Genomic DNA, 23,729 nt, shown 5'->3' with positions numbered 1-23,729 from the left:
TTCATCCCTTAATGTGTTAGACTAGTTGGCAGCTTTCCCTAGTTGGTATGTAGTGCTACTTAATTTTGTATGTGCTTAGCTGCTAAAGATGCAGAGAGGGTGGAGACTCCCACTTCAAGGTGTCTAAATAGTTCCTGATCCTTTGTTGCCTTTGCATTTCATTTCAAGAACTCAGGTGATACAAGTAACTCCCAGGGTGGGGGGAACAAAAGTAAATTTTACTGTGGCAGACTTTTATCTCAATTCCACTGAGAAATTTCCTCCTTTGCTCCTTACATTATGGGCAGTTTCTCTAGAGAGAGGGCTAATGGTTAGAAAAAAGTATGGTTGCTGTGTTGGAGGAATGGGTTTCTTTCCCTCTATGTCAGTTCTTGATTGTGTAACCTGCAGTCACTTTGAGGTAAGATACTTCTTTTTTCCCATTTTAGTTATTGAGAATAATAATACAACAATCTTGGAGAGAGAAAGCATCCACTTAGGACTTTGTCCTCTGATGTTTTCTGAAGTGACAGCATTCCTGATGATTAATAATGAGATTGTCATCTCTAAAGCACTCCTACATTATTTTTCAAATAAATAATTCAGATTTTACCTGAAAAAATAAATCATCTATAGAAAATATTTATTTTAAAAAATCAACATTATTTCTAGAAAGAAGATGGGAAATGGAAACTAAATGAAAGGTCAAAATAACTGCACAAAAAATCAAGTGCATCCTTGTACTAGTCATCTGGCCTTTACAAGGAGAGCATAGCCTCGGTGGCTACATTTTATCTTAGGAAATTCTTGGCTCTGCACTGGTAGACAGTTTCTACACACCAGGAAAAGATGAGAGTAGAAAGTTCCGAAACATGCTGGCACATCCCTTTGGGTATTTGGTTGGATTCATTAGACGGGCTGGCTTCATGAGCTGACTGGCGATGTCAGCCAGCAAAGGCTAAGAGGTGCTCTCTGTTCATTTTAACAGTTCCTCTTGGGTTTTGGTAACTGCCTTTTCACTGAAATTCAACTGAATTATGGGATGTCTAGATATACGATTTCTGTGGAAATAGATTGCATTATGCCAAAGTCTGAGCATCTGCTACACACCTTGCATTGAAAGCACCAGATAAAACTACAGCAAATTCAAAACGAAGAATTCAAGAATAGAATTTCAAAAGATAACACTCAAAGCCATTATCTGGGACAGTAAATATAATAACAATAACAAATATTGGATAAATCTAAGTTTTTAAAATTTGTTTTTGGTATTGTCAGTATTTCAGAATCTTTTTTATTTTATCAAAAACTATTCCATTGTGACAGAAATATATTTTGTCCTCTAACCTTTCGGTTTAGCTTTTTCACATAAATATAAAACATGTGTTTTAACTTTAGTTAAACATGAATAAAATGATTCCCTATAATCTCAACATCACACAGGGTGGAAAAATAATAAAAGATCGCATGGATATCAGAAATTTTATAATCTTGAGCTAGAACTAGGCTGAAATTTTTTATAACGTATTAAACTGTACTGCTTTCTCTATTCCTTAGTAATCTAAACTTCACAAAGTTGCATACAATTTCAAATTGAAGTTAATCCAGTTTTTTCCCCAGAGCATTTAGTTTTGCAACTTCACATATTTTGACATAAAGACACATATATAAGCCAAGATCCCAACCTAATTCCCCAAGGATCCAATGCCACCTGGCCAGCTGCACGCATATCCAGCCCAGTCAACTTACGTAGTTGGAGATGTTTAAATCTTAAAGCAGAAGTTTCTTATAATAATTGGGCTAAAAGAAGTCTGAAAGGTCTCATACAGACATAAATAAATCCAAAATTAGTGAAATTATATAATTAAGGAAAAAGTCTGCTTTGAGGCAAAGATTGTTTGTTAAATAACATGTTAGTGCTAAAATACCTTAAGAGAAAACTCTAGTTATATTCTGTTTGCCAATACTTATCTAACTGATACCTCCAATTAAGTAAAATATAAAACAACACAAAACATAAAATCTATAACACAGGAAAAATAGGAAAATATTAACTGAATATCTGTTAAGTAGGGAGAAATAAAGCCCATTCTTCTATCTATATTCCTGCTCACCAGTTCACTTCTATCTACTCCCATCCATCTGGGTTTGTCACCTGATGGTGCATCTCTTTTCTTTGCCTTCTTTATCTATATGGTTTGATGATGAAATCTTTGAGAGGTATCCATCATCCTATACATTATTTATTGAGATTAAACTTAAGGCAGTATTTAGAAATTATAACACTATTTTTAGGAAATACCATTAGTAGGGAGGGGGGTGAAAAGTTCTGCAATTCCTTTAACATGTGACTCAACCAAGATTGAGTTCCATTTAAAAAAATGTCTTTTGCCCTAATCTGTTTTCTAAGGAGTGAGATAAAATTGTTCATCGAAGCAAAAGTCTTTTGTGTGAGAATGAACCAGTGAACAGGAGGAAGGTCAACCCTCAGCCTGGTGGCAAGCCCCAGACACTAAACTGGATGTCATTAACCTGGCTCATCCTGGGATTTTGTCATATCATCAATAAAGTGTCACCTGTATATATGGTGGGGCAAACAGGAAGGCAAAGGTGTCACTGGAAAGGCGTTGCTTGTCATTAAAAACCCAAACATCTTTTCTTCTGAATTAAACTTTGGATCTATGTTGTGGATTCTTTCTGCAACCCCCTTACCAGAGTGCAGGAGGCCACTCTGTTGGTGGTTGAACTGCAGCCAGATGGGTACAATTCAAAGGGAGCATTATTTAATTTTTTAGAAAGTTGGAGAGAATTCAGGTTTCTTTAGTTTATTATAATCACAGTCAATAAGGAGAAACTTGGGAAAATGAATATCAGAAAAGTGTATAGTTTGGTCCTGATTTGAAATGGAATCCTGACTCATCTAGGAACTCCTCATAATGCTGATCTTTCTCCTTTACCGTGTCTTCATGTTGCTCTCCTTCCCCTTCACTACCCTCTCACTTCTCTCTCTACTCTCCTTATTTTTAATATCCTTTTTGCTCTCCTTCTCTAACCTGTACTTTCCTGTCTCACCATCTTTCTGGCTTTTGCCTTCACCCTTTCCCCAACCATTGTATTCTTCTATACTGACCATGCTTTAGGTCAGTACAGAAGGTCAAGAGCCTTTCAAAAACATTCTTCAGGCCCTGGTTGCAAGAGGGAAGCAGACCTCCACACCCTCCCCTCAAAGACAGGGATTTTAAATGAGAAAAAATTCCACAATTACTGACAATTTTGATTTGTATTTTCTGGCTACTGATTGTGTTTCAATTCAGGTTCACATAAAGGTTTCTTCATTTATTTTGTACTTAAAATATGAACAAAGTCAACTTATTTTTCTCTTTGTGATCCTAAATAGAGTATATGAAATCATTAGAATTCCACACATTCTATTCTTTTTTATCTCTTTTATCTCAAACACAAAGCCCCTTCCAGTATATCTTGCTTATATATTATCCTTTTATTTTCATTTTCTCAGTATTGCTCTTGGTCTTGAAAAGGTAGTCTTGTTAAATAGTGTTATAATATCTGCAGACTGATTTCTGTCATCAGGATGCACCAAGTTAACTATTTTGTTTCTTAGTTATTGGACCCTGGGTATATCTCCACAGAGTAATGCTAAACCTGATGCAGTGCGTGTTTCTGGGGGAAAAAAAAAAACAGGTCATAATGAATTTGCACACACAGAGTTTCTTACATTAGTCTCAAGTCTCAGCTTGTCACATTTTTATATTTTCTGAGGGCATTCGGAACAAAATATCCCTGCCTTCTGCACAATGTGCTGTTATTTTTATAAAACCAGACTTTTGCCATAATAATGAAGAGAGTGAGCCCCTTTTTCTTGTAAGAGTAGATTATCCCAGCTGTGATAATAAACCTACTAAGAGGAATCTTTTACTCCCTTAGAAGTCATTGACAGTCTCAAATATTTCCTCTGCATATTTTCCTCTGAAAGCAAATGGATTTTTTAAAATAATTCTTTATTGTTGAAAGTATTACATATGTCCCATTTTTTCCCACATGGATAATAGTTTTAAATGGTCCATTTTTATAATGGAAATCTACTGGAACATATAACCTACCAGAAATCAATGGTAAAGAAATGAAATTAAATAATTTTACAGAGAAATATATTTTAGGTCATTTCAGTTTATGACATCCAGACATAATGGAGTTAACATTTTTCTCTAATTCTGTAGCTGATTATGTTTTTTTAAAATCTACAGTCTGTACTTAATACTATGAAGAGTAGTTTTCAAAAGACAGACATTCTCAAAATGTACTTAAAATTTTTAATGACTCGACTCTGAAGATTTTTGTAATAAACATATACCATTATATCCTTTAAGGCTAAAAAATACACTCCAAAAATTATAAAAATTAAGTTAGTCATTATTATTGAAGTTTTTTCCTAAGTCTCATATCCATTAGATTGAATTTCAATGTCTTACAGGATGATACATAAAATAGAAATAGAGGAAAATATTTGAGCTACTTTTTAATATTTTAATGTTTATTATATCCTCAAAATCACTTTTAAGGAATAATAAATATCAGAAAAATTATCTGTAATAAAGATGAAAGGACATTATTCTTTTCAATTTTCCTGAGTCCTTGAATTTGCTATTACAACAGCAAATTTTATCCATTTCAATTAAGTAGAATATACCTTAACTATAGTCAACTACCTATTTCTCTTCTTTATTTTTTTCTTTATTGATTAAGGTATTACATATGTATCCTTATCCCCACATTGACCCCCCACCCCACTCCCATTCATGCCCTCAAACCCCTGGTGTCTGTGTCCATTGGTTAGGCCTATATGCATTCATACAAGTCATTTGGTTGATCTCTCCTCCTTACCCCCACCTTACCCTACCTTCCCTCTGAGGTTTGACGGTCTGATCAATGCTTCTCTGTCTCTGGATCTGCTTTTGTTTTATTTGAGGGGATTAATAGATAGATAATAAAAGTAAATTCTATCAAAATAGTATTGTTGCTTTATGAATTAATATTGTTGTTTTTGCTAACAAAAAGGGTGTGTGAATATGTGTGTGTGTTTGTGTGTGTGTGTGTGTAAAATTCTTTAACAAACTGAATACTTTGCACAGAGCTTAGAAAGAATACTCATTCACATGTAAAATTATTAAATGGGATTTCTTAAACTAGAATAAAGACCTGGTTTTCTAGATGTCTTTAAAAAATTCTGCTGATTTTGTAAGGATTGAAATCATAGAACCGGAAAGAGAATCAGTAAAGAAATTAGATGCATGCCCATCAGGACGTTAAAAAGTCTTGCTTTTTAAAACTTATGTTACTACTTGCTGAAACCGGTTTGGCTCAGTGGATAGAGTGTCGGCCTGCGGACTGAAAGGTCCCAGGTTCGATTCCGGTCAAGGGCATGTACCTTGGTTGCGGGCACATCCCCAGTAGGGGTTGTGCAAGAGGCAGCTGATCGATGTTTCTCTCTCATCGATGTTTATAACTCTCTATCCCTCTCTCTTCCTCTCTGTAAAAAATCAATAAAATATATTTAAAAAAAAATAAATAAATAAAAAAAATAAAATAAATAAAAATAAAACTTATGTTACTATCCTGAGTGTTTCTGCTTTGCATACTTTCCTTCCCTACCTGCAGTCTTTCTATTTATTTCAAATTTTATGAATCAGGAAATAGTTTTCCTGAAACCAATTCAGATGCTTAGATACACAAAGACGTTACATTAATACATCGCATATACCATTATACGCTCCATTTTGTGACCCATACATTTTGTTCCATAAGATTTTTTTCTAAGGACATAGTAAAGGAAAACTCGGTGGAATACAAACCCCAAGGAATTTGAACAGCAAGTTCTAGAATGAATGTTTAGAATTGGTAAGAAAGGATCCCTGGTAAAATCTGTGACGTATTTGTCTTGTGTCTCTGACAAAGCAGTTTCCCTCCCATCCCCGAGACATTAATGGCATTTGGCAGCGTCAAAATAGACCCATGATCCACATTCAGGTGATGACGTGAACCAAAGTATTTTAAAAATTAAGTCTAAATCCATGCTGCCATTCAGTTTTGAATTCTTAAGCTTCGTATTGTTTACATATCTTTACTGTCTAAATGAAGAAGAGATGAATTTCTTAATATTTCTATTTAATTTTAATTTTAATATTGTTATTAAATAGTTTCTATAAATTCTTTGGAGAAGGTACACCATCAGTAATAGTTGGGAGTCCTAGATTCTAACCTTGGTTTCTTGTGCAACTTTGGATGTTAATTTATTTATTTGCTTCACTTGTTTTACGCTGAAATCAATATTTTGTTTTGGCTTCATTAGTCTTTGTTTAACTAAAAAAGATAGGTTGATTATCTTATTCAAGGGTTAGTCAAGTAAGTGTGTAATGTCTAATACTATTTACTTTTATTGTTATAAATATTGTGTTATTAAGTCTATCTTCTTCCTAAGCAAAATTTTATTTGTATAAGCAATTAAATTCAATTGGTTATAATAAAAAGTTATTAATATAACCAAATAGCAATACCAATACAAAGAAAAACACACTTTTACTTCGGGAAATAAGGGTTTAAGTTTTGAATGCATGGTTTATAAAAATCGCTACCATCTATCTTATTCACCTTTTATCTCAGAGGCGGTGTTAATCTAATGCAAAATAGTGGATCAATGAGTAATATTCCAAAAGTAACGTTTAGAGCAATAGATTCAGAGATATTCTACTTGAATTCAGTGCAGGCACAGCAATGCCGAGTGAAGTAGCTGCACTCTTCAGGCTGGAAGGAAGAATATTAACCCCCATTTTTCCCTTGTCTAGTAAAAGTAACATATCTTTAATGTTATTATAAGTTTGTATCTGCCTTTTACTACATATGCATATGTACATGGAGCTACCCTGGTAAGTTCAATATTGAGAAATCTATTAAAAATAGAGTTAGTCATTTAACTACATGCTGCCATTTTTATTACATTACCATTTAGAGGGAAAGCTAGGCTTTAAAAGTAAGGGTTTAATGTTGTTCTCTAAAATGAAACAATAATGTGACCCACCTCCCAATCCTGGTCTTAGGCGATTGTCATAACCATCTAGGAGTCGGTCCAAAATCCTGGTAAAGACAGTGGTATTGTCTTTAAGTTCGTCTTGTATTGAGGGTTGTCCATAGCTGAAAAAAGCATAATAGGAGGTGATAACTAAATGATAACATTTCTACTAAAACCTTTTCCTCAGATTTTCCTACTTTCCTTCCATTGAATCTTAATTTGAAAATTCCTTCTGGTGTAGTGAAAAAAAAACAGGTCTTATTTTAATTCCTACCATTTTCTCATACTCGTTCTCATGGGAGATAAGCTCTTTATTCTAATATTTCTAACCATGGAAGGAAAATTATCAGGAAATAAGTTCCTTCTCTTTACATTCATAGTTCTCAGAACGTAAACGCAATGCTCTAATGTGTTTTTTTCTGGGCAAACAAGAAGGTTAATGTATATTGGAGGAGAAATTTTGGGAGATTTCTTCCCAAATATATATATATATATATATATACATATACATACATATATGAGCTACCAAGATAATTAATAGTTTTATTTATTTAACATGGAACATAAGCTAAAATTTCACCTCCTAACGTGCCTTTCTTTATCTACTTCGTGTACATACATGTGTGTTTTGCTTTTTTTCTTTTTCTTTTTTATCCTCACTCGAGGATATTTTTCCATTGATTTTAAGAGTGAGTGGAAGAGAGAGGAAAAGACACATCAATTGGTTGCCTCTTGCACTCACCCCAGCCAGGGCCTGGGCCTGAGAGGGGCCTGCAACTGAGGTATGTGTCCTTGACCTGAATCAAACCCCAATCAAACCTGGGATCCTTTAGTCTGCAGGCGGATGCTCTATCCACTGAGCACAAACCGGCTGGGGCTGTGCTTTGCTTTTTTGATGTTCTTTCAAGATAATACAGATGAGATAAATAGATAAAACGTGTTTCTTAGTATAATTACATTTTTACATCATTGAGTAGTTTCCATTCATCTGAAGGTTTATGAAGCTATTTAGGTAGTTTTATAATTTGTTTATTCAAGCCTCTAATTAATTGATTTTTTGTCATTTCTGGTCCTAAAAGTAAAAAAATACCTTGAAAAAGATATGGTCCAATATTCTTAATTTATGATTTACTAAGCTGTAGTGTAGGATTGGTGTTTTGTTTAAGAAAACACAGCTACTTGCGAGCAGAGCTTGAAATAGGACCCGGTTTTCTCCACATTTTAGTCTAAAACTTTATTTCCATTCTTCTGTATTGGAGTACTTGTTTATACTTAAATCTTTATAGTTGAAGGTGTAATTATTCTTTACCATTGCTAGTCTCTGAGTTTCAACCACATAGTGACTGCAGTTCAAATATTGTGTCTTTCTTACATCAATCACATTATTATATTATCTGTGCTCCTTGAATCATATTTTATGTAATGATTAGGATGACACCTCCAAAATCCTGTGAGAGAGAAGTCTTCTAATTTAGGATGGATCACAGTCACTGATATATTTCAGTGATAGCTCTGACCTTGAGTAAAAACAATGTGAATTAGAGTATAAAGGAGGAAACGTCCACAAAATAACACTTTCGTATTTTCTGTTTAACATGCTTTGGCTTGAATCTTGTGTGTTCATATTACTAATCAATTTAAAAAACAAGTAGTAACGTATGAAAGTAGGATCCACTTATTTTACAGGAGCAAGATATATAACCAAAATATCATTTCAAAAAAAAACACACAACATGATTGTTTAATTAAATTTATAGCAGCAAAATGTAATGGCTATTTTTTCTGGTAAGTTTTAATTTGATAACATTATAACTAAATGCAATTCACAATAATCAATGCATAGAATATACCTCTATTAAATGATCTTTAGTTCTCCTAAATTCAACATCAATATCATGCAGATTAAGGGTTTGCTCTCCTTTGGTAAAATTAAACATCTTAGTAGTTTTTGAAATCAAATTTTTAATGAGCTCTGTGTCTTCCAGCATGTCTCATTAGTCGATGATAGCAGTAAAACAAAAATAGTTTTCTGACTGCAATTATTTACAAAAACTCTGTCACAAAACCAACTGTCAAATGTGTCTTTCAAGGATATTAGAAGGTCATCCTGATAAAAATGGGAAAGAAATGTTAGCACACCTTACGTTGTGAGGGGCCAGATCAAGTAATTAAAGGAAGAAAGCAATAAAATGAACAGGGGGAAAGATGAGATGGGTGACATGACAGGGCACAATTAGATTGTTACCATGATTCTTAGAATATGGAGTTAGTTATCTATTACTTTTACCTGAATTCCTTTTTTTTTACAGCTTATATCACATTCAGGAAATGTTTTCCCCCCTGTTTTAACCTGTAAATGTTGTATTCACCATTTTTTTTTTTGCATTGGAATACAAATGCCAAAAGATATGTATCCCCACACTCCCAGAAAACCAGTTCTGTTATTGCAATTGAAATGGTAACCTGGTTTTAAAATGTGATTTTATAAACAGGTATTCTTTCTTTATTTCTAATTCACTATGCCCCATTGTAATTGTCAGAGAATAGCCCTAGGATAAATATAATTGATTTGCAATTAAACACTCATGCCGATGTAATGTTTCCTAAACTAAATATATAATTTGGTGAGAAATGTCAGTTACAGTACCTGATTTTGATTCCATATGAGCCACTAGATAATAAAACACTGTGCACTACCTCCATCTACAGGTCATTACAATAGTAACACTTCATGTAATTTTTCAAAAGCAGTGAAGAACATTTAACTCCTCAGATTAAGAGTATCTGGCAATAAAGCATTTCCTGTTCATCTGGTAGTCATTATTTACCACACGAAATACCAAAAATAAAAGCAACTTCTCAATTTTAAAAATCCTTCTGAATTTATATCTTCCCAGGCTATTCTCTCCCTCTGCCTTACGCATAAGGGCTCACTTTCCATTACATTTTGAAGAATCTTAGATTTTTATAATACGTCTAAGACTTTCTTATGGGCCATGGAAATAGACTACATAAGAAATATAAAAGTAAAGAATAATCTGAAATATTTGGTTATTTATATCATTGCTACTATAATATTTATATGCTCGGTTGGGTCATTAGCAAACATTTTGAATATGGTTAAGCATATTATTAAATTTGTCTTATAACTTGTCTCCATAGTAGTTATGCTTAAATTAAGAATTTTAATTTTATCTGATATTCTCAAATATTTTTCTGGCATATTTTACCTCTAGTTGTTATATAAGTAATGTTTTCAAAACATATGTATATGTTTTTATTGAGACTTATGACTTTCAAATTACATATATTATTTTGAACTTTTCACTACCATATAGTCATAAATTTCTCTACGATTTTACTACTGGTTAAAAATTTTCTTGTTAAAAAATCAACTGACATAGTATGCAGACATTAACTGAGGTAACTTTTCCATGAATAAGAAACCGCTGGTTTTGTCCAGTTACAGATGAACTGTGAAAAAAAGTTCAATTTAAGACTTAAATGTTGAATTAATACATTCCTCAATAAAAGCATAATAAGTGTATTCTAACTAACATACAAATAAGGTGGTTATTTTTTCATACTGCTCTTCTTTATGCTTAACTGGAATTTTATTGCAGTTAAGTTTTTTGAATTCCCTTAGTCATGAATTCATCCAAGGGCAATTTTCTTCCCACTGAAAGAATAAAATGAAAAGTTACAGAAATTCTCATGCAGATGTAAAATAAAGCGTCCCCACCTTCTTCCAGTCAGTGTGCCCAGAAGGAGGGTCCAGGCCCAAAGATAGTCAGGGAGACGCAGGCTTTTCTTCTTCATCGCGGGCTTGTGCAGCTGAAAAGTAGAACAAGTAGAGATCAATGTCTCTTGTAAGAAACATCAGGTTATAACCACTAGGGCTGACTGAGGCAGTTCAGATGAATGCTTTGAAGTCAGGAAATGACCTCACTGGGCTATGACACCTCATTGGAAGCAATGGAAACCTGGACCTTCCATTCTCCACTGTCCCTTCCATTTCTCCATTCAGAAATATACCAGTATCTTAATTTCTCCTGTAAAAGAATACAAGTTGAAATGCTTTCAGGTTACAATATTGCTTAACATAAAAACTGTGAGTTGTTTTTCTCTCTAGGTTTTATACTTCCTATATAGTTTGCATTACTCTCTTCTGTTTGTTTGTTGTTGTTTTTTTATCATCTGAGAAATCTGACCTTTCTGATTTGTGTTCCCGCAACTGAAGTATGCATTGAAATGTTTAAGCTGGTGTCTGTCACAGAGAGAGAATATTCGGGGACCAGAATGGGGAAGGTTAAAATGCTTTCATGACTGAATCCATCTTTGCATTCTGGATGTGCCTTGATTTCAGAAGCAACTGTACTTATCTTTTTCAAAAAAAAAACCCAGCAACATACGAAACACACTGTTGAATGTCAAAGTCGTGCTTGTATTTTCTGCCTGTGATTGCCTTGTTAAATATGCTCACTCGTGCTTCAGCGAGACTAAAGGACACACTTTACAGTCAAGCCATGTGCTGATCTCCCTCGCACACGCATACCACACTCACATCAGTGCACGCAAACATGCCCACACATATCTTTCAAGCCCTCTCGTATTCTGCCAGGTTGCTGTTAGAAAATGTTTCATCTCCAACAGATGGAAGCTGAGTGCTTTGCTTTGCATAAATAAGGAACTCTTTTTTCTCTCGTAGGTAAAGTGTAATCAATCACCATCTGATTGTTGAATTTAGACTTCGTAGTGGGATGCTGGAGAAATGGAGTATGGAAGGCTTAGATAATTTTTTTAAAGTATAGTCTATTTGTGGAGTCAATTTTTAAAAGGCACTGCACTACCTAGTTAAAGAGCAGATATGGCAACACTTGATTTAATGTGCTATAATTCATCCCAGTCATAATATGAGAAATGTTCAAGGTATTTGTTAGCACTTTCCTAAATGTATAACAAATCTTTTAAAACCTATTTTTCACTAAGCACTCTATAATTTAATGCAGTATGCCTTTAAATACAGCTACCAAATGCTTTCCACACTCTCTGGGATCATTTATATCAGCAAAACCCATTAAAAACAGGCATGTAAGCAATACAACATAATGTGTTTAGAGTGAAATGGTCTAGAGATAAGAACTGTGAGCATCATAGTTTTCTACTTAATTTACTGTCTGGCTCTGACACAGATGAGTTGTATATGACAGGAAATATTAGATAAATTATATTATGTTAAAATATTGCATCTAAATTACACGATTATAATTCATCCTTTTAGTAATCTTTGACAGCTGTTCTGAAGGAACAACAGTTTCTCTTACCCTATTAATACGTGTCGGTTTTTCTTTTTTAAAAAATTCCTGAAAGGGTAAATGAAACAAAACAAAACCCCAAGGCAAGGTACCATAGCTTTTTGTGCTCTAACATTTTGGAAAGAGAAAAACAAACCTGCCATGGCACTGGAGTTGTTCAGCGAGAAAGTTTCTTGCAAATACAAGCATAATAGTTTAAAAGAAACGTTAAGCTGCCTCCTTCCCCCTTCTCCACCTTCCACCTCCCCCCCACCAAACACACACTCCAAACACCCATATTCCACGGCACCCACGTCTGTCCAAGGATAAGTTGCGTTGTTTGTGTCAGGAATCAGAGAGACCCCCTACACCAGAGGGCATTTCAGCAGCGTGTCCACCGAGAGGGGGAGAAGAGGCATTGTGCAGCTGGAGGGAGAGGATGGCTGGCTTCCCTGGCCAGGAGGGAACCTGGAGACAGGGTTTCTGTCCCAGCCTTCCTAACTTCAGGCTGTGCCCACCGAAGCCCCTCCCCACCTCATCCCAACTCCCTCCGGGGGAGGAGGGGGTGGGGTGGAAAACAACAACCAACAACGCGACCAAAACAACAGGTCACCACCCACCCTGTGGGAGACACATTCAGATCTGCCCAAGAAAGGGGGAAAGAGAAACAGAGCAAAGAAAAGAAAATGCCCCTACATCGCGGCGGTTTTCAGCTTGACAGGAAAACATGCCTTCATTCTACCTGCGACGGGAGCGGGCTCGGTCCCGGTCCCCCTGGCTCCCGCGGCTGTGGGTAGCAGTCCAGCCTCTCCCGCTAGGCAAAGCCGCGGCGCGAGCTCTGCGTGTTGTGGTCGGAAGCGGCGCTTACCTCAGGCCCCCTGTGGGCACCGATCGATCGCTCCAGACCCGGCGAAGTGTGTGCGAGAGGAAATCGTGGGGAGCCCGAGCAGCCGGAGTCCGTGGCGAGTCCGGCGGCGAGCGGAGGGGCGTCTGCGCCCAGCCTCTCACTCACTCGGTCTGAGCCATCATGGACTCTGCGTGCTCCTCTGCCGAGGATTTCACACCCAGATTGGCTCCCCCAAATCCAATCCGCGGCTCTACAACAAAAGATTTCTCTTTACCGAGACAGTAGTAATACGTCCCAGGGCAAACCGGATGTGAAATAGGCGGTGACTTCATGCCAGAGAGATTTTATTTTAGAAAGGAAGGTGGTACCAGTCTCTGGGTCTGGAGACCAATCCGCCCATTTTATTTTTTTATTTTTTTTTTATAGATGCAGCACAATTTAACTTGCACCGCTTTGGCCCTAATCTCCTTCCCGAGCTACAGACTCAGATCCTTCCACCATCAGATTGCTGCGAGCTTTCCCTGTTTGTGGGGAGTCCAGATGGGGGAGGGAAGGGTAGACAGGGGGAGAGACCTAGGACCCACATTCAGAAATGTGTTTGTTTTTTTTCCGCTTTCAATTTAGGAGCACACTATGTCAACGCGTGCCCGTTAAAAACAAAGCTGATCAGGGTAACTGTTCCGCCTTTGATCAAAATTGTCATCAGTGCACGCAGATGAATGAATGCAAGCCGTGGAACAGGGCGACGCAGGGCTACACATGTGGCGCACGCTCCCCTCGCCTCCATCCCCCGCACACGCACTCCCACACACATGTCTGAGTGCCTGTCTTGCGGAGTCACGAATGGTGAGGAATGGCCGGAAGAGAGTTCTGGACAGTGGGGAACCGGCTACAGGGTTTAGAGAACCTTTCGCACTTTCCCCGGTTGTGAGCGCTTTCCAACCCCCCTTAATCTGTGGCTGAGCTAGAGGACAGCAAGATCAGTCTCCGAACAGGGTTTTAACCTTCGGATGCAATTGTTTGTTTACTTGGTGATGGAGACAACGCAGGCTCCTTAAATGTGAACTGTGCTGGGTCCCTAAGACAAGGAGCATTTAACTTGAAATACATCGCCCAGATCATTTCTAGGTTTGAGATTCCTATCTCCATTCCCAGAATCTTCCCTTTGCCTCCAAGTCCATCGTTCTAGGGATTCGGAAAACGGGAGAGGGGGAGGAGAGATGAACAAAAAGGTGTTTGTAAGTCAGGACCAAACCCCCTTCTGGTGTGTTTACCTCTGCCCTCTTCTGTTCCCCGCCCTGGTGGCTCTCCACCCACGAGTAATTATACATTTAGGGAAGGAGGGTGTGTTTCCATCGCAGTCTCACTAAATTTCTAAGGAGTCCGGGAAGGCTGTAGTTCTCTCCTTGGGTTTTGTGAATGGGTGTTTGTAGCAGAGAGGAGATGGGTGCTGTCTTCCTGGGATGCTTACTGAAAGGACCCAAAGCGCTGGGAGCTGTTCCTTCAGCACTTTCGCCAGAACTAGGGAGAAAAGATGGGGTGCCTCCACGTAAGGCTTCTGGTAAATAAACTCTGAACTTCCAACTTTGGTGAGCTCCTAGCCATTTTCCCCCCTAAGAGGACTTCTAGCAGAAGAGATACTTCTGATAGGGGCAGGGCTTGGCTAAGCAGAGGAAACACCAGTCCATACCACTCGTGGGTTTGGATTCTACAAGTGTTCCTTGATTTTGTGCTGCAACACAATCATCTTCCATGATGAAAACTTAAGGCAGGTGATTGAAATGACAAGGAATATAGCATTAAAGACAACATTCACAGTTGGGTTTGGTTATCTTCTGAGTTTTCAAAGGGAAATGTTAATGGGAAATTATTTCAGAAATAAATCTTTGAGGAAGGGAGAATTGAAGACCAGCTTATGATACCCTATTTCTGGGCAGGAGTTGCCTACTCTGTTGAGACTTAACCAATGTTCATATATGCATAAAGATACCCATTAAAGAAACATCATAACTTCCCTATGCTACATGACCCAATTTTTATTTAATTAGTTTGTCCATTAATTTAGTTATTTATTGAGCAGTTCTGAGACTAAAACTCACTTTAGTAAGGTTTGAATCCTGAGGTTAACAATAAGAAAACATTGTGTGTGTTTTTTTACCTGATAATATATAATGCAATTCCATAGTTTTGTTTTGACTCAACAAAGACTGATAGTCCTAAAAATGTGATATTTTAGTGTATTTTTCTCTTAGTTGAATTGTTGCAGCTACTTTTACTCTCCTCTGCAAATTGAGAATAACTTTATTTCCTATACCTAATGAATACAACCAAATCACCATACTGATGATGTTTTTATGAGCAGAGCCAGTGAAACTTGATCATTTGAACAGTAATCTCTGAGAACAAATCCAATCACATCTTGCTTCAGACTGTAAGAGTCATGTAACTATCCAACAGGAATCAATTGCATAGCAATTCCATATATTTTCAAACAAGTATTTATAAATAACTCTTGGGTATATCTTAAAATATAGCACACATATGAAAATGAAAATGTCCATACTATTATTTTCTATTTCAAAAACTCAAAGGTAGTTTTTACCAGATGAGTAATGTGTGACTTGTTTGGGGGTATGTATGTTTTTAATAAGTAAATTTAATAACTTGTGAGTGTTTAAAATTTGATAATTTGACCATTTGAAAAAACAGCAATTGCAACTATAAATTATGATTGTGTTTATTATTTCCCATCTAAGGTATTATTACCATTTGCACATAATACCAGTGAGAATAAAATATAAGAAATTAATGAAAGGAAATAATTTACTTTATATTGTCTTGTTAATTTAACACCCCTTAGATAACTGTTGAAATTATTTTTATTTTTTACCTAGGGGAATGAATCTCTTCAAAGTGTGTGTGAATCTGATGGAAGTTTTGAAATAACAATAACCATAATGTTCAATATTCTTAAAATGTTTACTTGGTGCCAAATAATATGCTAATCAGTTTGCATACATCATGCCATTTAATTCTGAAAACATGACTGTGAGAGTCTTAATATCCCCAGTTTACAAATTATTCAATAAATTTTGAGTTATAGAGAGCACGAGACTTGCCCAAGGTCCCACAGCTGGTGCATGTTCATGTTGGAATGCAAACCCAGATCTTCTGACTTCAAGGCTTATCCTCTTAACCACATGTCTGTGTTACTTTATTTCCTTACTCTGTGGTAGTGAGCTCAAGTTAAAATCTATCTTACTTATCTTATGTCTATCATTGACCATCTTCATGTCTGTCACATAAAATATTCTCTGAGTATTTATTCACACCGAGACTTTTTATTTTAATGATCTAGTACATCCAACTGCAATGTAATAGGCTTACTTTAGTATTTCAGAGTCTTCTGCTATTTTCCTCCTGCCTTATGGGCCCAGCTGCAAAGGCCTTCCAAACAGGCACTAGTTCTGGGCGGAAGGGATTTGAGGTCAAACCTAGGACCAGGGATCCTGGGGAGGCCTAATAGCTCTATTTCTAGTGTTGCAGTCTGGTACATTTTGCTTTTTCTGTCAATTTTAAATGGCAGGGAGCCCTGACCTAATTGAAGAAGTGGCACTGATTCTTTTCAACAGAAATGTTTTTACTTTTTTCAACTAAATGTGAACCCAAATGAGAAAAAAAATAGTAAGAGTGTTCTCATTAATTCAGCATGGCTTTTTATCATTTACAAAATAAATTGGAGTGAGGGAAAAGAAGAGACAAGTAAAAATGATAAAATATCAAATAAGCTTCAGCTGAAATCTATAATGAAGTGGTCATTTTCAAAGTAATTGCATGGCTCAGATATATACACTGAAATTATATTTTAATGTTAGCATACTGTGAAACGTGGTTATCAGTTTGCAACAATAAGCATACAGGTTACAATTAGACATGATTTCCCTACATTTGTGTATATATAGTTAGATTTTATAGAGAATATTTACATTCACTAAACTAGCCCTTTGTTCTAATTTCCCAGTATAAAATAAAGACCATCTTATTAATGAACTATTCTAGCACATCCAAAAGGCTAGCCCTTCATTTATAATTGGTATTGAAATACAGGTTTGGTTTGGGGAAAGGAAAAGATTATGATGTACGTAATCGAGTAATTTTGAACCTTAACCTAGATACTTTTTTTTTCATCTAGATTACTTAGGCAAATTCTTTTGTCCAACCTGGAAGGCTAGTTTAGTATCTCAGCATAGTGAGAAACATGGTAGGTATCGAGAAAACAAAATCAAATTTCCCTCAAAATACTTGAGTCCTAAATATTTGGCATTAAAAGGGACTTAGAAATAGTTAGCCGCAACCACTTTGACAGATCAGAGACTGTGCAGTTTTTCCTGTGATCTTTGCAGAGGTAGAACCCAGGTTAGCCCAGCACACTGAATGCTCATCCATGGACATATGTCTGAAGTCACTGACACCTAAGAGCTGTATGTTACTGAAATTTTCTGAAGCTCATGTTTTAAAATGAAGTAATAGTACCTCCTTAGCTGGTTATGGCATAACATGGGAAAAAATAATCCTCTTGTGTAACTCCTAGAGGTGTCCAATGAATGCCATTTTCCTTCTCTTTTATCTGAACATAGAGTCATTATTTTTTAGCATTTTGGTACATTGTCAGTAGTATGCTCATGTAACTCATAATACTGATTATATTGTCCATATTTTACATAAGATTTAACTGAAACATAAAATATTCAGTTGTCAGACAAGGTACTATGACAAGCTAACTCCCACGCCACTTTAATCCTAGGCCTGTGTTTTTATTTATAAGGTCTTCAGAGAAAAAGGACACTTTTCACTACACCTGCCCTAGGCATAGAGTATTTTACACACACTCCAAACCAAGGAGATTTGAAGAGTCTATGCGCCATGGTAGATCCAACCACAGCACGTGTTCACACCACAGCTACTACAGCCAGCCATGGACGCCCCCAGAGTACATTTTACATTATTTTTCCATAAGATCTAAGAAGGACCCAACCAATACCCACATATATAAGTCATATATATGACTTAATAGTCATATAAGTAGGACACTATTTAATTTTCTTCTGTGGCAGTTTTCATTTATCAGCAACTCATGTGTAACCCAGATTCACCCATTTTCCTTCAAAGTCTTCTCACTTTGTCAAACCCATCAACCCAGGCAGGAAAATACAGATTTATTAAGAGTTAAGAGGAGTTATAATATGCTGATAGTTGAAAGATATTTTAGAATATCAAATAAAATACCAATAATTTTACCCAGCCAGTGTGGATCAGTGGTTGAGCATTGACCCATAAACCAAGAGGTCACTGGTTTGATTCCTGGCCAGGACACATCCTGGGGTTGCAGGCTTGATCCCCAGTAGGAGGCATGCAGGGGCAGCCAAACAGTGATTTTCTCTCATCATTGATGTTTCTACCTCTTTCCCTCTCCCTTTTTCTCTGAAATCAATAAAAAATATAACAATATCAACTATTTCCAAAACGACTCTAGATACCATTAGCAACTCGATGAGTGGCATGTAGTGAGTCAGGAGGGCATAGGGAAGCAGATATTGTTAATTAAAATGTCACAGTTTTAGATGTTATATTTGTAGGTGTTATATCCTATATGAGTTGACATAGGAAGCATGTACTCTCTATTTTTGTGGGGAAATGAAGACATTCAGGATGAGTGTGTGTGTGTATGTGTGTGTGTGTGTATGTGTGTGTGTGTGTGTGTGTACATAGTCTCTTTAAACTCCTTTAAACCATTAGAATCCTTATCTATCCCTATTTTTCTTCATTAAGGTGAACATAATGAATAGATATTTAATCAGTATCATTATTGTTTAGCATGCAGACTAAAAAATAAAGATCTGAGTTGGGGACTCAACTTAGAGAGATTAATTATCAGAAATAATAATAATAAATAGGCATGTTGATACCCAAAAACTGCATTTCGTTTATGCAGAGCCTTCTGGCATGATTAGGCCTATGCCTTGTTTAGAATATTGAAGATTTTAATGTGGCCTCGTTATCCTGTTGGGCAGCTGCGTTTACATATTTGTTTGAATTTGTAAAACACAAAAAGTGACACAAACAGTAAAGCAGCGTTTAAAAAATCATTCAGCCTTCCCTGAATGGCTATAGTATTTGTGGAAAGGATATGAAATGGAAGGATTTACTAGAACAAAGATCAAGAATTAAGACACTAATGCCCCATCTGTTCAATAGTTCCCAATTCTTGGTGTTCACATAATTGTGTTCTGTGGAATAAAATGAAAATGAGTTTGTGGCTGTGAATGCATTTTTATTATGATTATTCATAAATATATTTAAATGTGACTAATGTCCTTGTGTTAAATGTAGGAAATAGAACTAATTCAATTTTTTTACTATAATTTAAAACTAAAAAAAAAAATCTCTCAACTTAACCCATTTCCAATTTTGATTTTAATAACATTCACTAAGATTTTTATTAGAGAAAAATTGATAGCCTCCATTTTAATTGCATCTGTGAGATTAGGCATGGGTAGGGAGGAACTGATGAATTTTAAAGATGAGTGATGATCACTTTTGAGTAATTTTATTTATGAAACTAGAAGCCCCTACAAATCTTTGAAATATAGACTTTCTCCCATGAGAACTCTAGGTTTGGGCCAGAAAGCACTGCAATAGATGAGTAATTTGGTACAACGTAAGAAACTATGTAGCACAGAACCAACTTAACATATAGAATCAGGATGACAAAGATATATTTAGGTGTCCTACACTTCGGTGCTTCTAAGATGACAGAGCTTAGTTGCCTTGGGAAGATGTAAAGTGTGATTTTGAAGGCAATTGAGTGGGCTTACTATTTGTCACTACTCATATTTGGTGTTAGAATTAAACATAAAGTAGACCATTTTAAATTTTCATTTAAGGAGATAAGAGAATGAACTCCAAAATACCATTTCTTCCCCATACGAGAGGGATTATCTCCTATTTAATACCTATAATATACCAGACACTGTAGTGTGTGTGTTTTTTCACATAACTTTCACAATTGCATTCTCACAATAATGCTGTTTACAGATAGAGAACCTAGGTTCAAAACAAATAGATTTTCTCAGAGACACATGGCTTATAAATCAGCCTTGATTTTAACCTAGGCATAGATCTTGTGGCTTCAAAAACTTGGATTATAAGGCAATGAATGTAAATCTCCCCTGTGTAGGGCGGGAGAAGCACTGTCATGAGAGACTGATGAAAACATTCTGATCACAAATAGTTACACAATGAAATGCAGGTCTTATGAATTAGAAAGTTTTTAGTGATTAGTATAGGTAATCAGAGTAACACACTTAAGAAAGTAGAATTTGGAGTCAGATATTTTCTTTTTCTGGCAATTGCTTACTGTTTGGCCACCTAACTGTCTGAGCTTCAGTTTTATTATTTTTCACAGAGGACTAATAGTTTAATTTTACTTCAAATATTAATGATCTAATACTTGCAAAGTAGATAACATATTAAAATATATCCACTAATTGATAACTATGGTAATTATTAATATAAATCTTTACATTGTTAACGGTCTGTGAAAACATACAACTTTTCCTAGAACATTTCTTACCTTTCCTAATTTTGAAATTAAGTTTTTGTACATCACAACCAATTATGTTGTGGCTTTGCAGTTGAACCAACTCACTTAGCATAAATTTATCAAATACCAGGCTGACCATTTGGTTCTTTTGATCAAATAGTTATAGCCTTAATCAAGAAAGCTTTGGCCTTTGCAAAGAAAGTGAATTCATTATCTCATAGAAATTCAACTTAGCCAGTTGTAGGACATAAAACATAAAATGTTTAAGGCTGAAGCAACTGCATAACTCAACCATAACCCTATGACAGGAGGCAAGAAATTCTGTCTCCATCCAACTTCTGCTCAGCTGTTTTGGCATTAAGACAGTATGTTTAGTGAAAATGTAGGATAGCTTAATATTGAAATCAGCAAAGTGGAATATAAAATAAATGGGATGAAAATTAATGAATAAGAGTTTAAGGAAAATACCTACTCTTGCTCTGTCTTACCCTTTTCTGACAATTGGAATAGATATTGCTAAAGGAGGAAGCAGTTCAGAAACTCTAGAAAGGAACATTGAAAGACAAGCCATTATTATGGTTTCAGCAAATTCTGAAATTGAAAAGCCACCTTTCCTGGACAAAGAAAAATCAGGGAAAAGCCTTCTGGAGATCCATTTTTATACAGTGCTTTTTCTTTTATTTACTCACATGGGAATACTGTAGCAGGGAAGTTCATTCCATGATGAACCAAGTGAATCATACCAATGTTCTGAAATACAAATTAAACACAAATGTCAGCTCTTATTAAATTGAAAATCATACAAAACATTCTGTTTTGTTTTATGAATCTTTAATAGACCAATTTGATCGTGCTTATATTTCTTCTACACTATCAAAGTGGAATACAGCCAGAATTTAGAAACAATGTCTGAAAAGCAGCTTAACTATACTAATGTTCTGTGCTTATCCTTCATTTTTAGCTCTGTGAACCATGTTAAAATACCACAGTTACTTTTTGGGTGACCTTGAGAGACTCTTACCTCTAGGAAAATTAGCTATTTCAGGAATTGAACTGCCCTAAGTTAGTCTGACAGCCATATGTTTAAATCATGATTTCAGTGCCTGGAGAAAATTTTGTCAGGCTCCCAAGCAAGTCAGCAAATTCAGGAGAATTGCCCTGTGGCTTTAGAAGAACATGTTTGGGGAAGGTCAGTCAAGGTTCAAAAAGCCTTGGCTTAAGGAGGACACAAATACAAGCCCTATTCTCAGACAGAACAGCATCTGTCTCATATATAAGTATTATACTTATATATATACTTATGGAACGCCCCATAAATTATGAAAAAAATATCCATTACACAATGTGGCCTCCTCTCCTCACATCTCCTAAAATCAATGTGTAATTTGGCCCAGAGCAACATATAAGAACAAAAGAAAATAAAAATAAAAATAGAAGAGCTTATGAGGCACCAGGAAAATGTAAGAAGGGGAGAAAAAAAAACATTTTAGGACTAAATTTGTTTAAAACTTACAGTAACTTCTGAACTATAATGCATGGGCACAGGTAGGAGAAAGTGTAAGATTTGAAATTGTAATCCCAATTTTTTTTATCATTTTTCACTTTGAAATATCATTCTTAGGCTAATGTTGCTAAAATCACTTATCTTTTGAAACACATTGATTAAGACATAAAGAGAAGTATGGTTTTCACAGCTCAGCACATCAAATATCATGGAAAAATAAAAATTTTATGAAATCTAAAAACATGACTCTTGGACAATAGTAAGTAGTTATTTGTTCATGCCACTGTTATTTGAGGAGGCCTCAGTAACCATGCTTTGTTCAGATCATTATTTCTGTCTAGTTTCCAATTCAAAAATCCAAATTTGAGATTCTCTCATTAAACAGCATTCTCTGACTCTATCAGGGACACACCATACTCAAGCCTTGGGTTTCACTTTCCTATGCCCATTTGCAGAATTCGTATCTGTATATATTTCTGCTTTGGAATTTCAAAAATTTATTTCAGACAAAATCTTTACAAACGTGGTGAATAATCTGCTCAGATTAATTTTTTAGAACTGGTTAAGTCAATTCAGATGTCCCTCTGAAGGAAGAAATGTGAACAAAGACACACAAAAAACAGGGGTGAGGGAACCTGGGCATAGGGATTGTACTACCACATGTAAAAATATACATGAAGAAACGATAATAAATAGACTCAATAGTTCTGGTCCAGAAATACCTGTACAGATATAAAAGCAATGAAGAGCCCAGAAACAGATCCATACATATATGAGGAATTTTGTAAGAAAAGGTGGAATTCCACATCTTTGTGAAGTAACTTTTATGTAATACATGGAACAGGACTATGAGTCGTACAGTAAAAGAGAACTAAACAAATAAATAAAAAACCTTAAAATTAGATTTGAACTTCCAAATATAAATAAAAATGGATTCCTGGTAAAGAAAGAAATCTTTAAAAAACTACTATATATCAACTAAGTCAATACTAAAAGACAAACAAGTCACAGAAAAATGGATAAAGAGGACAAAATTGTACATTTATAAGGAGATTCTGCTAGCAGAAATATGAGAGCAGGCATTAAACACTAATTGTGATCAAGTAAATGCTAACTAAAACAATGTAATGCCATGGTAATCAGATTGAAAACAAAGAATTTAACTTTCTTTTAATTGAATGTATAGATTGCAAGTGTACAACTCAGTAAAACATCATCTGCACAGTGCATCGTATACCCATGGCCCCAGCAAAGTCTCTTTCCTTCCCCACTTTCTCCCCCTCCACCTAACTCCACACCTCTTTCCCTCTGTCTATCAGTACACTGTTGTCTGTGTCTTTTTGTTTAATCCCTTCACCTTCTTTCATCCGGTCCCCCATCCTCCTTCATCTCTGACAACTGTCAATCTGTTCCATGTA

At 35.7% G+C, this 23,729-nt stretch overlaps 1 protein-coding gene across 1 annotated transcript in view; it reads right to left on the bottom strand.

The window, feature by feature from the left end:
* Positions 1–10,882, bottom strand: part of GABRA1 (gamma-aminobutyric acid type A receptor subunit alpha1) — a 47,273-nt gene extending 36,391 nt beyond the window's left edge. Inside the window, exons 1-2 of the mRNA XM_008147646.3 lie at positions 10,806–10,882; positions 7,073–7,185 (exon numbers count right to left, since the gene is read on the bottom strand). Coding sequence (XP_008145868.1) covers positions 7,073–7,185; positions 10,806–10,882 — 190 coding nt within the window. The remainder of the gene's footprint in view (positions 1–7,072; positions 7,186–10,805) is intronic.
* Positions 10,883–23,729: the final 12,847 nt, after the last annotated feature.

This window comes from Eptesicus fuscus, chromosome 6 (genome assembly GCF_027574615.1).
Source record: "Eptesicus fuscus isolate TK198812 chromosome 6, DD_ASM_mEF_20220401, whole genome shotgun sequence".
NCBI classification, from domain to species: domain Eukaryota; kingdom Metazoa; phylum Chordata; class Mammalia; order Chiroptera; family Vespertilionidae; genus Eptesicus; species Eptesicus fuscus.
Note: the sequence above shows the minus strand (reverse complement) of the source record. Positions and strands in the feature narration are given on the sequence as shown.